The following is a 15,463-nucleotide window of genomic DNA, read 5'->3' as shown; positions in this document are numbered from 1 at the left end:
TGGGGGACCAGGCCACCCCAAACAATGGCCAATCAATTTCACAGAATGTGCAGAGCTTTTCAGGAGTTAATTTCACACAATCATCTCTTGAATATCCCTTTTTGAAATTCCTCAACATATACTCTAGGGGAGTCGGTTTACTCTGCTTTCCACCCATTTCTTCTCCTAACGGACAACTTTCATGCACAAGAGAGGGAAAAGGTGGGGGGGGGGGCTAACTTGGCAAGGACCTACACTCGCTTTGTCTATTTCCGGCTGCTTTCCTCTTGGAGATATTTCAGGTGCCTCTTAGCATTGGCGGCTTCAGTACCATTCCCTGACCCAGATCAGACTCCTGAAGAAATCTCAAGCCACCTTAAGCCCTATGAGGTTGGCATAGAACCACGGATCCAAACTCAACACTTGCTTTGGCCCCTTGGTCAGGCTGGAACCTTTCCCCTGTCCATCTCATTCACACACAGTCACACAGCAACTCCAACCCCCCCCCCCCCCCCCCCCCCCAGGGCCCAGTGCCTTGGAGTTGCAGTTTTATTCCTTACGGAACTAGTCAGGCAACTCCAGGAGGTGATCAGGCTTCTCTTCTGCCTCTTAGGGGTAGGTCTACCAAAATGAACCCTGGTTCTAACCAGTCTGAAGGGCAGCGCTCCCTGAGCTGGTTCCTGGGCCTCACCTGGTTCCTTTGTGCATCTGGGGTCCTTGCCTGGGCACGCTGGGAGGGGCTAGTCTCCTACATATCAAGCAGTCCACTGGTGCCAGGTGAGGTCACCTCTCCCGGTGCCCTGAGGTTTGAACCCTGGCAACAAGAGAGGTAAAACACCATCTCCACCTCCTGGATGCAAACCCCAAGAAATGTAATAGCAGCAAGGTTTGCACAGAAAGTCGTGACATGAAGGCTTTTCTTCCCAGGAAGCAACTTTATTTGTGCCAGCCAGGCTCAGTGGATTCGTGCCTGAAAGACTGAGCCCTGAGCGGAGTGGGGTGTAGCCTTTTATACAATTTCTACTTCTTTGTCTCCCGTACATGGTAACATACAGACATACAGTCTGATTGGGCGTTCTATGTTACAGAGTCATGAGGAAGGTCATGTACATGTACATAGCTAGGTTGCCTTCCCTTGTCTTGAGGTTTTGGTCACGTTCCTTAGGGAGGGGCTCTACCACATTGCGACTGCCATAACAAATTACCACAAACTGGGTGGCTTAAAACAACAGAATTTTACTTTCTCATAGTTCTGGTGGCTAGGAAGACAAAAATCAAGGTTTTGGCCAGTCTCCCTCCCTTAGGCTCTGGGGTAGAGTCTGTCCCTCACCTCTTCCAGCTTCTGATGGCTCCAGGCATTCCTTGGCTGGTGGTCATGTCACTCTAATTTCTGATCTTGTGGTCACATTGTTACCTCCTCTTCTTTCTCAAAACTCCCACTACTTCTCTGTTATTAGGTCATCTGTGACTGCATTTAGGGTCCACCCAAGCAATCTAGGATAAGTTCTTCCTCTCAGGATCCTAAATTTAATCGCATCTTATACCATATAATATTCTCAGGTTCTGGGGATCAGCATGTGAACCTATTTTTTGAAGGGGCCACTAGTCAGCCCACAACAGCCCCCTAACCTTCTCTGCCCTGCTCTGTGCCCCATGAAGCTATTACAGTGATGACATGATTTGGACTCCTCAGTGCACTGGCTCGCTGTTGGGTTTGGCCAATGGGAGGCAGCAGCAAGTATCAGAGGGTAGGGGGGGAAAGGGGGTTGAGGTATTTCTTCTTTTCTTCCTGCTTTAGCACCATGGTCTGGCAGCAGCCATTTCCCATCATAGATATAACCTCCTTCGGGACTCCCACAACACTAATTTGGTACCCTTGTCTCTCTCTCTCTCTTTTTTAAGTAGCCTCCACATCCAGCATGGAGCCCAATGTGGGGCATGAACTCATGACCCTGAGATCAAAACCTGAGCTGAGATTAAAAGTCGGATGCTTAACTGACTGAGCCACCTGGGGAACTTCCCAGGTCTCTTTAGCTTTAGACAACGTTTCCCTTGTCTCTTTAGCGCTGGTTTTCCACTGTTGCTAGTCCTCAAGTGCTTCAGTATTCCTCTTAAGTTCCTAAACCCTGCCTACATCCTTGTAAGTATGTCTTCATCAAATTATTTTCAAAACCCTAGCTGAGTGTACCTTCAGTTTCCTGCCACGATCTTGCCGGATATAGATATGAGGCAAAAATTTAATTTACAGAACAGACAGACTCAGGTTGCCTTAATCTAAGTTTAAGTAATGACAAGTGGGAACTGGAAGGTGATTCAGCACACAGTACAGTCATAGCAGCTGGGTTATCTTGTGGCCTCTTCCATAGTAAATATCTGTTGCTCTGTACTCTGTCAATTATTGGGACTCTCTGCTTCTGCTGCCCTTGCTACTAAGAACTTTCTATTCTTTTCTCTATCTCACAGCTTTTACTGCCTCATGGTTTCTGCTGCCATGTGACTTCAGTTTTCTTCCCTCCTTCTGTGTCTTTTAGCTTCTGCCCATTGCTAACTGCTGACTCCCTCTCTGTATTTCATAGTCAACTGTCCCAAAGGACCTGACTGGTTTGGCTGCTCACCATCAAGGACAGACAATTGGGCAGAGCTTTCTTGGCAACCCGTCACATCATCATAGGTTTATTGTCCTAGGTCAGGGGCCTGCTCCTAGAATAAATGGTTTTGTTTGGAATGGCAGAATAAGTTGGTAAATAATTTGGTTTCCTGTCTATTAGAAACCCCAAGGGTGTTAAGGATGTGGCAGGCATTCTGATGCTTTCAGGGGATTATCAAAACCCAGATGAGCTTCTGTTGTCCAGGTTAGGATTAAGTCTAGTTTTGAACTGTTGGTTCAGAGCCTTTTTACCACCAAGGATCCTTTTAATTATTTTTATTTTCTTCCAGATAAACTGCACCTTTGTGGAGGTAATACATGAATTCTATCAGGTATAGTGATGATATTGACAAAATTATTATCAGTTAGGATTATCTTCTAGAATGCACTCTTGGACTTTTGGTCTCTTGGCTTTGAGCCAAGAGAATTTAGGAAGTGGTGGTCCCATTTAGAGAAATTGACCCTGAAAATCTTAGCCTATGTTTTATAGAAAATAGAACTCAAGAGGCACCTGGGTGGTTCAGTTGATTAAGTGGCTGACTTCAGTTCAGGTCATAGTCTCACGGTCTGTGAGTTCGAGCCCCGTTTTGGGCTCTGTGCTGAAAACTTGGAGCCTAGAGCCTGCTTTGGATTCTGGGTTTCCCTCTCTCTCTGCCTGTCCCCTACTGCTCTATGTTTCTCTCTCTCAAAAAATGAATAAACATTAAAAATACACTTAAAAAAAAGAAAATAGAACTCAAACCAAGAATTAATGCTTGTTTTATTTAGGAGATGCAATCCCAGGGCAGCAAGAGTGAGAGAAAAAGGGAAGAAAGACAGAGAAAGATGGGAAACAATGCAAGATGATGTTTGAACAAACTGCAGAGACAGTAGGCATGTCTGCATGTCCATGCAGAATACCTCCAGATGCTATGTGCTGGAAACATGCTCAGGTAAGTGCTTGGGAGGGAGAAAGGAAAAGGAATCCATATTTGTGATTCCCTCCCATGTCCTAATTCCCACTGATCAAGATTTACCACACCAGGAGTAACCTTCCTCATACTTCTAGTTTATATGATATGTTCCCCTTGTTAGCCTCTCAGCAAGCCACATACTCTACAGTATGGCCTTTAATCCTGGTTGGGGAGTACAGAGAGAAGCCAGAAATTCATGGTGTGAAGCTGGCAAGCCTGGTCACGCAGTGGCAGTCAAGGTAGGGACCAGGCTGGGAAAGTGGCAGATAAGTCCGGCCTTAGGTTGGGGGCCTACCTGGGCCCAAACAAAGCAAGGCAGCTGCAGCAGTGGCAGAGACAAAATAAGTGACAAAATGATGATAAGAGAATCTGATGAGGCACATAAGATGTGTCTGGTATACTCAACATTAGAAGGAAGGTTAAGGCTGAAAGTTGCAGCTATGTCCAAAAGGCAGTTGGTGGCTGGGGGGCGGGGAGGCACCTGGGTGGCTCAGTTGGTTAAGAGTTCGACTTCGGCTCAGGTCATGATCTCACTGCTCCTGAGTTTGAGCCCCATGTCGGGCTCTGTGCTGACAGCTCGGAGCCTGGAGCCTGCTTCGGATTCTGTGTCTCCCTCTCTTTCTGCCCCTCCCCTGCTTGTGCTCTCATGCTCTCACGTGCCCGCTCTCTCTCTCTCTCTCTCTCTCAAAAATGAATAAACTTTAAAAAAAATAAAAACAAAACAAAACAAAAAAACAAAAGGCAGTTGGAAATTCAGAACTGGGACTTCCTCCAGAAAGACAGTATTTTGAGGGTTATAGAAGGAAACACCAGAGAGAATTATATTCCCAGACAGCATAGAATAAAGGAGTAGGAACATGGGTGTTGGAGACAGGCAGAGCTATGCATAAGTTGCAGCTGTGTGTGACCTTGAGCAATTTACTTAACCTTATTAAGCCTTAGTTTCTTCATCCATAACTGGGGATGATGATACTGTAGAGCTCATGCTTCTAAAGCATGTGGCACAGTGCTAGGCATACAGTAAATGCTGAATAAACTGTGACAATTATGATCATTAATATCTTTCCTGGATAACTATAATCTCCCCAGTGCTCTCTCTTCTCCAGACTGACTCTGCCAGTGCTGGTCCTAAGTGTCTGGAGCAGCATGGGTGGCTCACGCCTAAGTCCTTTAAATACTCTCAAGGGCAGCTGCCTCTGGGTCGTCCAACACCTGAGGTCATGGCACCCCTGTGCAGGTTGGTGGTCTCCTACAGGGTGCTGACACATTCAGCCCCAATAAAGTAGTATCACAACCCATTATTTTTGGTACCTAGATAGTTGGGAGATCGAGACCCAAGTTGGGCTTCAAGCTGGGCATGGAGCCTGCTTGAAATTCTCTCTCCTGATGCCCCTCATCCACTCTCTTTCTCTCTCTCTCTCTCTCAAAAAACAGAATAAAATAATGTACGTAAAACAGTATACTCAATAAATGACAGGTTGGTTTATTTATTTTTTTTAATGGCTGTACTTTAGGAATGGAGAATGACTTTTCCCATGGGAAACAACCACATAGCCTCCCCAGGGAGAAAAATATAAGCCCTGATTAATTGGGACAGCAGAGGTAGGTCCTCTGGGATAGATTAGTGGGGGTAGTCACATTACAATTTAATAAAGAATTTTAGGGGCGCCTAGGTGGCTCAGTCAGTTGAGCAGCCAGCTTTAGCTCAGGTCATGATCTCATCATGGTTTGTGAGTTCAAGCCCTGCATTGGGCTCTGAGTGGACATCTCAGAGCCTGGAGCCTACTTCAGATTCTGTATCTCCCTGTCTCTCTGCCCCTCCCCTGCTTGCATTCTCTCTCTCTCTCTCTCTCTCTCTCTCTCTCTCTCTGTCTCTCTCTCAAAAATAAATAAACATTAAAAATGAAAAAAAAATAATTTTAAATTTAATTAAAGTTTAAATCCCTATTGTGCTTTTTTCCTTAAGAGTTGACTTTATGGATTCTCACTAGCCAAATTTGAGACAATCATAGCACCAAAATTTTGTTGTATGGCTGTATAAAAATGATGGTGTATAAAAAGAAAAAGCCACACATTCAAAGTAATTAAAAAGGGGGAGGAGAGAAGAGAAGGGAAAGAAATAGGAAAATAAAACCTTCTCTTTTACAGAAGAATGCCAGCTAATAAATGTTAAAGAAATGATGAGGCTTAAGAAAAACAGTTATGCAATCCCCAATGTAAGAACTCATTCAATCAAGGACTATGAGTGGATGATAAAACCTTGGGTGAAGGGTTGATGGGTGTTATGGGTTGTATTATGTCTCCCAAGAAAGGTATGTTGAAGTCCTACCCCTAGGACCCTAGAATGTGATGTTATTTGGAAATAGGGTCATCGCATATGTAATTAGTTAAGATGAGGTCTCTAATCCAGTATGACCGGTGTCCTTACAGAAGACAGTCATGTGAAGACACAGAGACACAGGGAGAAGGCCATGGGAATATGGTGGCTGATGTGAAGTGCTGCCGTTGCAAGCCAAGGAATGTCTGGGCTACCAGAAGCTGGAAGGGGCAAGGAAAAATTCTCCCCTAAAGTTGTACAGGGAGCCCTACTGACACACTGTTCTTATACTTCTTGCCTTCAGAACTATGAGACAATAAATTTCTGTTGTTTTAGCCACCCAATTTGTGGGTACGTCCTTACAGTAGCCCTAGGAAACTAAAAACAGTGGCTAACAGAATAGACACAGGATAGCAGTGCACCAAAGCATCACTCACGTATGTGAAAGATATGGTTTTCCAAAGGAGAGCTGTCAGTTACCACTTAATCAGGTATCAAAATTAACATCACTAATAGTGGGACAAGCTGACATTCATTATGTGCCTCCTGATATGATGCACACAATCATATGTATATGATATGTGTATATGTGTATCATATGTGTATGATAAGGTACACAATATCACTTTGATCGACTGAATGCAATAGACCCAGATTCTTTCCGTCCCTATCCACACCCCTTGCAATGTGACTTTGCAGCAACTCCCATTGAGAGGTAGAGTTTATTTCTCTACCACTTGAATATAGGCTGGCTTTGTTATCTTTGTTGACCAACATAATGCAATTGAAGTGACAGAGTGCTGGTTCTAAGCCGAGGCCTTGACAGACATTACATACTTCCACTTTCTTTCGGATCCTTCCTCTTCCATGAGAATAGGCCAGGGCTAGCCTGCTAAGTGTGATCAATTAATGGAGCTGAGCCCAGTCATCCTAGCCGATGTCATCCTAGACCAGCAAGCCCCCAATCTGCCAAATGACTGCAAATCCATGAATGAGTCCAGCCAAAATCAGTTTAGCCCAGCCCAGATCAGCAGAACTACCTAGTCAATGGCTGTTAATAGAATGCCACTGAGTTTGGGGGTGGGTTGGTATGCAGTAGTAGCTAACTATTACAATGATCTAAGTAATATTCTTGCCAAATATGTTCAAATGGAAACTAACCATGAGGAAACAATTAGAAAATCCTGGAGCATGGGACATTCTACATTACAACTGGCCTGGGTATTACAAGTCAGTGTCATGAAAAACAACGATGAAAAAGTGAGTAGACTGTTCTAGATAGACTAGAGAGGTTTTTTAATCTTAATACTAGTTGAGATTAAACATTTTGAATCAGCTAATTCTTCATTGTGTGTGTGTGGAGGGGGGATTGTCTGTGTATTATAGGATACTTGGCAGGAATCCATGGTCCCTATCCACTAGATGCCAGTAGCACCCCCAGTCATGACAATGAAAAGCTGGATGTTCACCTTGGCACCCTGGACTAGAGACAGAATCAAATGTAGTGTATGGACCTTGTTAAGATCTTAGATCAAACAAAAAAAGATGGCCATAAAAGACATCTAGGACAATTAGAGAAATTTCGATGTGGAATTAAAGATATTGAATCATTAATTTTCCTAGGTCTGAAAATGGCATTGCAGTTATGTGGGATAATGCCTTTATTTTTGGGAGATGTACACTGAATTATTTTAGTGAACCATCATAAAGTATTCAACTCACTTTCAAATGCTTCAATGCATAAAAATGTGTATTTATAGAAAGAGACAGCAGAGATGACAAAATGTTAACAATTGGTGAATCTAGGTGAAGAATATAAAGGCAGTCATTGTGTCATTCTTGTGACCTTTGAAAATATTCAAAATAAAAAGTTGGGAATAAAAAAAAAAGAGTCCATCTCACCTCCATTCCCTAACTCCTTAACTAATGTGATACAAAGAGTAGGCTTATAGTAAATGAATCTAGGTGCTCATTCTGCATTGCGTGGACAATGAGCTAGCTCAAACCAGGTATGGGGAGGAATGGAGCCTAAGGAAAGGGGTTTCTCCTAGGCTGAGGAGCTGTCCACACACTCAGCTTCCCGTGGGACCACTGGCTTTGCTTATGTTAACATCCCATGGGCCCAAAAGTCTAGATGCTGGGCAGTTTGTGTGTTTCCCAGGCGACCCTGGTAAATAGCTGGCATTAACATCCAGGCTGCCTAATGCCAAGACAGTCTGATTCTTCCTTTCACTGATAAGGCTTACTCTCACACGTACCTGTTTTATACAAAGAAGAGATCAAAAGAGAGGCAGAGTTCCCTTCCCTGGAACACAACCCATTCCGTGAGGTCAGCAGGTCAGCCAGGGACAATAAGAGGATCTTCCCTTCTCTTAACGACCTTGACTTTGTAAGTTTCTTCTTTCCATAGTAAAATCCAATCATTTAACCTATACTATATGACACAGTGGAATTCAAATCAAACCCTGATACATTAAAGTGTTAGTAACTACAAGGAGACCCATCATGCAAGAGGGCTAGTATTTAAAACAGAGACAAACCTCAGAAACCAAAAAAGGAAAATGTTGATAAATCCTTTGGTATAAAACATTTAAAACTTTCATAGGGTAGGGGTGCCTGGGTGGCTCAATCAGTTAAGCATCCGAGTTTTGATCTCAGCTTGGGTCTTGATCTCAGGGTTGTGAGTTTAAGTCCCGCATTGGGCTCTGTGCTGGGCATGAAGTCTACTTAAAAATAAAATTAAATTAAAAAAAAAATAAACTTTCATACGGTGAAAACTAATATGACAACAGTGAAAACAAGAAAACACTGTAAATAGAGCCAAAGGACAAATGGCACAGAAGAAAAATTATTTGAAACCCAAGAGAAAAAGTGCTTATTTATTATATAAAGAAAGCTTAACAGTTTTATGAGGAAAACTGAAAAATGGGCAAAGAATATGGCCAACTATTTCATAAAGTAAGTATGGCAAAAACTACTCGGGGGAGAAAACACAACTCCACTAGTGCTTACAAAGTGCAAATCACAACAATGTGATAAGATTTTACCTATGAGATTGGCAAAAAGTTGCAAGTTTGATAAAACTCAGTTTTAGTAAGGATATAAGTAAACTTGTACTGTTGGTAGAAATGTGTTCTGAACAACTATTTTGGGGTTACAATATGGAAACATCTAATTTAATCTTAAATGTACATATATTTTGACCTAGCAATTTCACTTAAAGGAATTTACTCTACAGATAGAGTCATACAAGTTCCCAATGATTCATGGAAACATTTGGTTATAATACCAAAAAGTGGAAATGATTTAAAAGTTCCTCAATGGAGCAATGGTTAAATAAATTATGGCATATCCAGTGATTAAAAGATCTTGGAAGCTCTACATGTATTGACATGGAAATATTTCTGACATATTATTAAATGAATGAAGCAAGGTATGGGTGTTTAGGAAAAACCCAGTCTTCTTCCCGTGTGTCTCCTTTGCTCTCACACTACCACCACACTCACAATACTCTGATACTAGATATGTGGGAGTTTTTCCCATGCCAACTAATTCTCTGTGACACCAGCTGGGTATCCTGCAATTCAATTCAACTCTGGCCCTACCTATAGATAGAGTAAGATCCCACAGGTTAGGGGTTCAGTCTCATGTGATTGCTCCTGACTTCAGATGCCATTCTCAAGTAGTAGGTCCCTACGTTATTCACAACTTCTGTCTTGGCTGCAAATCAGAGTTTCCCATGACCTCTTAACCCTTTGGATTCGATTACTTGCTAGAAGAGCTCACAGAACTCAGGGAAACACTATGTTTGCCAGTTTATTATATTATAAAGGATAATGTAAAGGATATAGATGAACAACAGCCAGATGAAGAGATATATAGAATGAGGTCTGGGAGGGTCCCAAGTGCAGGATCTTCTGTCCCTAATGAGTTGGGTGGGCTGTGTCAACCGCCCGTTAACTGGATGTGTTCACCAATCTGGAAGCTCTCTGAACCCCATACTATTGGGATTTTCATGGAGGCTTCAACATGAAGGCATCATCAATTATTAACTCCATTTCTAGCCCTTCTCCCCTCTGTGGAGAGTGAGGGGTGGGGCTGAAAATTCCAAGCTTGTAATCATGGTTTGGTCTTTCTGGGGATCAGCCCCCATTCAGGAGCCATCCAGGAGCCCACCTCACTAGAACAAAAGACACTGCCAGGAAATCAAAGGGATTTAGGAACTTGTGTCAGGAAGTGGGATCAAAGACCAAATATTAGAACAAAAGGTGCTCCTGGTGCTCTTCTCACTTAGAAATGTACAAGGGCCTTAGGAGCTCTGTGCCAGGAACTGAGGGGTTAGAAACCAACATGCATATTTTCTATTATCTCACAATAGGACACTGTATATTATATGACCTGCTTTGTATAAAAATGGTGTATATATTATATATGCTTATGTGGAAAGAATACACAAATAGTTAACAGTGCTTATCTTGGGATAAGAGTGAGATTTTTCTTTCCATTTTAAACTTTAAAAAATAATTTTTAAAGAGAGAGTGTATACAAGTAGGGGAGGGGCAGAGAGCGAGGGAGACAGGGGATCCCAGAGAGAGAGTGGGGCAGAGGATCTGAAGCAGGCTCTGTGCTAACAGCAGAGAGCCCAATGCCGGGCTGGAACTCACGAACCATAAGATCCATGACCTGGGCCGAAGTCAGCTGCTTAATCAACTGAGCTGCCCAGGTGCCCTTCCCCTTTAAACTTTTTTGAAGTTTGAATTTAGTTGGTGTCTCACTTTTACAATGAGAAAAAAAAATACACAGATTGTGCCTTGAAACATCTTTCAAAATGTCAATCAGTACCCCTTCTGATACTTTTGTAGAAAAAATATTTTAATTACTGAAACAGGATGAGGCTGTGTGTAGGAAGCATGATTTTAGCAGGGGATATGCAAATATGCAAATAATATTGATCCATTGCAACCAGTTGTGTGATTTTTAGACCCTGGGAAGGTTGGATCAGGGCAGTTACTAACTTTCTTAAGTACTGGTCATTCACCCTTCTTAAATTGGCCAGGCCAAGTCTTCTGCAAGAAGACTTCTACTAGAACACAACAGTAGCCCAGCAAGGAAAAAACAACGTGGCGGGAAATTTTCTTTCTCCCTCTTCCTTTTTCCCTCTCTCCTGAGTTTCTTCAGGGACATGGAATTAAAGACATAAACATGATCCCAAAGCACCAATGATACAGCGAAAAGTTTCAAAGATGCTTGGATAATTCTTGTTCTTTGTAAATGCACCGTATCTGTGTCTGGCTGATCCTCTTTAAAATACCCAAGGTACTAATCTGAGAGGACAGCCTCTATCAGGGGAACATTTTCTGTTCCCAGTGAAGTGGCACATTCAGTTCTTGGTGCAGGCTCACTTAATTCCTATTAGTCATTTCACAGCTGTATCTTGGGAAGAGAAAAATCTCAAATACTTTTGGCTGATTTCACTAAACTAAAAACAAGACCTTTCCTCTTTTCTCATAGTTCCCGCTTGTTTACAAGTTTCAAGTCAATCTTTGTCTATCTTTGTGGATATTTCTCCTAAATGTTTTAGTTGTCTGCTGGTCTATCTATCCTGTTTCCACTCTACTTGTGTACCCAGAATTGTTGCCATAACAGAGCAGGTAGATGCTGGGTTACCCACCCAGTTTGTCATTGAATTGGTGGTACAATTTTTGTTTGGTGGCTTATGATTCTAAGGTTGTTCAGGGACATGGCTTAAAAGCATAGGTCAACTACCAAGTGAGACACTGGAGTTGATCAAGGTTTGTCTGTTATTTTTTAGGTTGTTTAAGGACATTAGATGAATGCACAAATTTGTTATTGTAGAGTTGCTATGAATACTGAGGATGCACATACGGGATTATTATTGTAGGTTGATTTGTGACAGCTGGCCCTGATTTACTTATTTCCTCAAGAAGATACTTTGAACAATTATTTAAATGCCTCCTCTCTGCAATTACAATAATAATGATAATGATGATTTTGCAACTGAATATGCAATTCAGGGCGCATACACTCAACTACTGTTTTTAGCTTGTTTCTCTTTTTAAGGTGGTGTCAGCTACTGCTGTCCGGATTGTTGAAGAACAAAGAACCATTTTTGTATTGAGGGTCACTGAACTACATGACAAAAGTAATCTTAGGTCAATAAAGGAAGTTATAAGAAAAATAGTTATTATAGTTAGTATTTAAAGAATGCTATGAGCAAGGTTTTTTTTCTTTCTTTTTCCTTGGAGAGACATATATAGCATTTTCAGAACTTAATTGCTTCCATTTATTTAAGTAATTTCTATGCCCAACGGGGGGGGGGGGGGAGGCTCAAACTCACAACCTGGAGGTCAAGGGTCACATGCTTCAGTGGCTGAGCCAGTCAGGAACCCCACGACTTATCTACTTTTAAAGTTAACAACAAATACTTGATTCAGTAATTATAAATATCTGACAATGGTTTTATTCTATAGCATAGTCCATTAAGGAGCAGCAAGTGGAAAAGATGATGAAACAGAGGAGAGAGGTGTGTGTTGTGGGTAAGGGGGAGAAAAGACAATAAAGAGTGAAAGGAGTCAAGTCAGATGCAAAAGGAACAGGGAGATGCAGAAGGTAATGAAAGATAAACAAGGGGTAAGAGGAATAGGACAGAGAGTCAGTGACAGCATGGGAGAGCAGTGAAGGAGATAGGTAGGAAGAGAGGGTTAGAGAAAAATGGGTAAAGAAGGAGGAGAGGTGGGGCACCTGGGTGGCTCAGTCGGTTGGGCGTCCGACTTCGGCTCAGGTCATGATCTCACAGTCTGTGGGTTCGAGCCTCACATCAGGCTCTGTGCTGACCGCTTGCTCAGAGCCTGGAGGCTGCTTCAGATTCTGTGTGTCCGCTCTCTGCCCCTCCCCTGCTCACGCTTTGTCTCACTCTGTTTCTCAAAAATAAATAAATGTAAAAAAAAAATTTTAAAAAGGAGAGGAAAAAGACCTAGTATGGGGGATTTAAAAAAGCATTTCTGTTTGCTTTTAGGATGAAGGTGGGGTCTCTAGAGCATGGCATTTACACTGGCATCACCTGTTATCAATTCTCCCTGAAACACAACTTTAAGTACCAAATAATTTTCATTGTAGACCTGGTGGACAAGGTGGGAAAGTTAAAATGGGAATCTTACGACTAAGTGGAGGTCCAAACTAGCTGCCATTGCTGCATCTGGTTTCCTGATGCTTACTTCTCAAGACAAATTCCAAAGGGAGAAGGAGAGCTTAGCTGTCAGGTACCAACAGCTTCCTGTAAGCATAAGGGGGAAAAGTTCTCAACCTTGGCTGCACATAGAAATCTTTTGAGAAACTAAGCACCTGGCTGGCAGAACCAGCCCCAGCCAGCATCTTTGGTAAATAAAGCCACATCCATAATTTTAAGGGAAAGAAAAAAAGAGAAACCTTTTGAGAAACTTAATGTTATCAACGCCTAGGTCCCGCCCCTGATATGTAACTCTTTGGGGATGTGGTGTGGGAAGTTTTAAAAGCTCCCCATGTGATTCCAACATGCAGCCAAGAATGAGAGCCACTGCTCAGTGGCATCTCTCTCAACATGCTCACCAGAGAATCCCATTATAATGCTGGTTATTTTTTGGGCTCTTAGAGCAGTGACCTGAACATGAAATTGCATAAAATTAGGCCAAAGGCCAGAGGTTCTTGACCTTTGTGCTCTATATTTAGTAAGTGGCATTGCTGGAAGTTGGTTGTAGAGGTGAAGGGACAGGAAATGATTTTGAGCTTATTTGGAAATATACAGGAAGAAAATAAATGAAAATTATCAATATAAGGTCTCTATAAAAATTTGCATTTGAGAAATGATTTGGTCCTGTTCCAACAGTATGAAGGCATCTGGTGTCTCTCTGAAGACAAACTTCAGCTGACCTCCTCCGACTGATCTGAGATGTTGGGGAACCAGGAGAACTGGTTTGCTTCTTTTGTGTTTGTTCGGTGTACTGTGCAGCTCAGCCGAGTCCCTTGTCCCACGACATCCCTGTTCCCTTACTCTCTGACCTGCTCTGCATGCTGGATCTGGTTCTCTTTTCTAGTGCAGAACCACCTAGAACTCGCTGTCACTATGCTCTTCTATTTTGGTCATTTTGTAGTTCTCTGTTTCAGTTAACACTGAAACTTATTTAACCCGATCATCAACTGTGCTGATGTCCTAACGCAGAAAACATAAAGAAGTCGTCCCCAGTCAGCCTGATCCTTTCATGTCAGGTGACATAGTACATATTTCCATTTAAAGTGGCTTTCTAGGGGTGCCTGGGTGACTCAGTCAGTTAAATGTCTGACTTCTGCTCAGGTCGTGATCTCACAGTTCATGAGTTCAAGCTTCGCATCAGGTTCTGTGCTATCAGCACAGAGCCTGCTTGGGATCCTCTGTTTCCCTCCCAACCCCCCACTCACTCTCTCTCTCTCTCAATCACTCTCTCTCTCTCTCTCTCTCTCTCTCAAAAATAAATAAACAAAAAAAATAAATAAAGTGTCTTTCTGGATCCAAAGTTTCTTAACTCAGAAAGGGATTCTCATATGATGACTTTCATGTGAAAGGGGAAGAAGAGGTTGCCTTACAGACTCGCAGGGGCTAACACCCGTAGGTCTAATCTAGATGAGTCTACTATACTCTAGATAGAGCTTTAATTAGGAAAGATATTTGGCCTGTGTCCTTATGGAGATAATGCTACTGCTAACCACCACTATGGCCACTATTGTCACTTTGTATTTTATATTTATATGCTAATCCTTTCTGGCTACTTTGTATATTTAACCCATTTCATATTTGGACTAGTTGACTGTGACCTCCTTAATAAGCTAGGTATATTCCCAGCACCTGGTACATAGTAGGGGACCAGTAAGTATTTACTGAATAAATAGATGCAAGTTGAAGCAGTCCAGGTGATGAAGACCAGGACAAGGAGGTCATGAAGCAGGGAGGAAATGAGAGGAGTGAGTTACATTTTCTCTTTCGCAAAAACCATGTTGAGCTCCTGACAGTAACAATGGGACAGAAGCACTGACAGATCATGACTTAAGAATTCCCTTAACCTCAAACACTTCTTTTGCTTAAACATTTTTTTAATTTATTTTAATTTTAATGTTTTTTATTTTAGAGAGAGCGTGAGTGGAAGACAGGGGCACAGGGGAGAGAGAGAGAGAGAGAGAGAGAGAGAGAGAGAGAGAATCTTAAGCAGGTTCCACACTTAGTGTGGAGTCCGAGGTGGGACTCAATTCCACGACCCTAGGATCATGACCTGAGGCGAAATCAAGAGCCCAACATTCAACCGACTGAGCCACCTAGGTGCCCCTTAACCTCAAACATTTCTACCCAGAGGAGTAGGATAATTTTTTCTGAGCCTGTTTCACTTTCCCCAAAAGGACTTCTGGTTCCAAATACACTAGGAATCAGTTTTAATTGCTTTCTGGAATATTATTTTGTCAGCCTCATTTAGATGTGGTAATTTGCAAAGCAACCCCCAGCAGTTGACAGTTCATCCATAGCTGCGTGGTGTTCAGACATTTCCT

General features: G+C 42.4%; 1 protein-coding gene across 2 annotated transcripts in view; it reads left to right on the top strand.

The window, feature by feature from the left end:
- Positions 1-15,463, top strand: part of MKLN1 (muskelin 1) — a 378,677-nt gene that overhangs the window by 148,913 nt on the left and 214,301 nt on the right. The window contains exon 1 of one of the 2 annotated variants that reach the window (XM_086689867.1): positions 3,418-3,558. The exons of the other annotated variant lie outside the window; for it this stretch is intronic. Coding sequence (XP_086545993.1) covers positions 3,533-3,558 — 26 coding nt within the window. The 5' untranslated portion in view covers positions 3,418-3,532. Of the gene's footprint in view, positions 1-3,417; positions 3,559-15,463 lie in introns of those variants that run through there. 2 annotated transcript variants of the gene reach the window in all.

Source organism: Puma concolor, chromosome A2, assembly GCF_028749965.1.
Source record: "Puma concolor isolate L17-30 chromosome A2, mPumCon1.1.hap2, whole genome shotgun sequence".
Classification (NCBI taxonomy): domain Eukaryota; kingdom Metazoa; phylum Chordata; class Mammalia; order Carnivora; family Felidae; genus Puma; species Puma concolor.
This window is presented reverse-complemented; position numbering and strand designations above follow the sequence as displayed.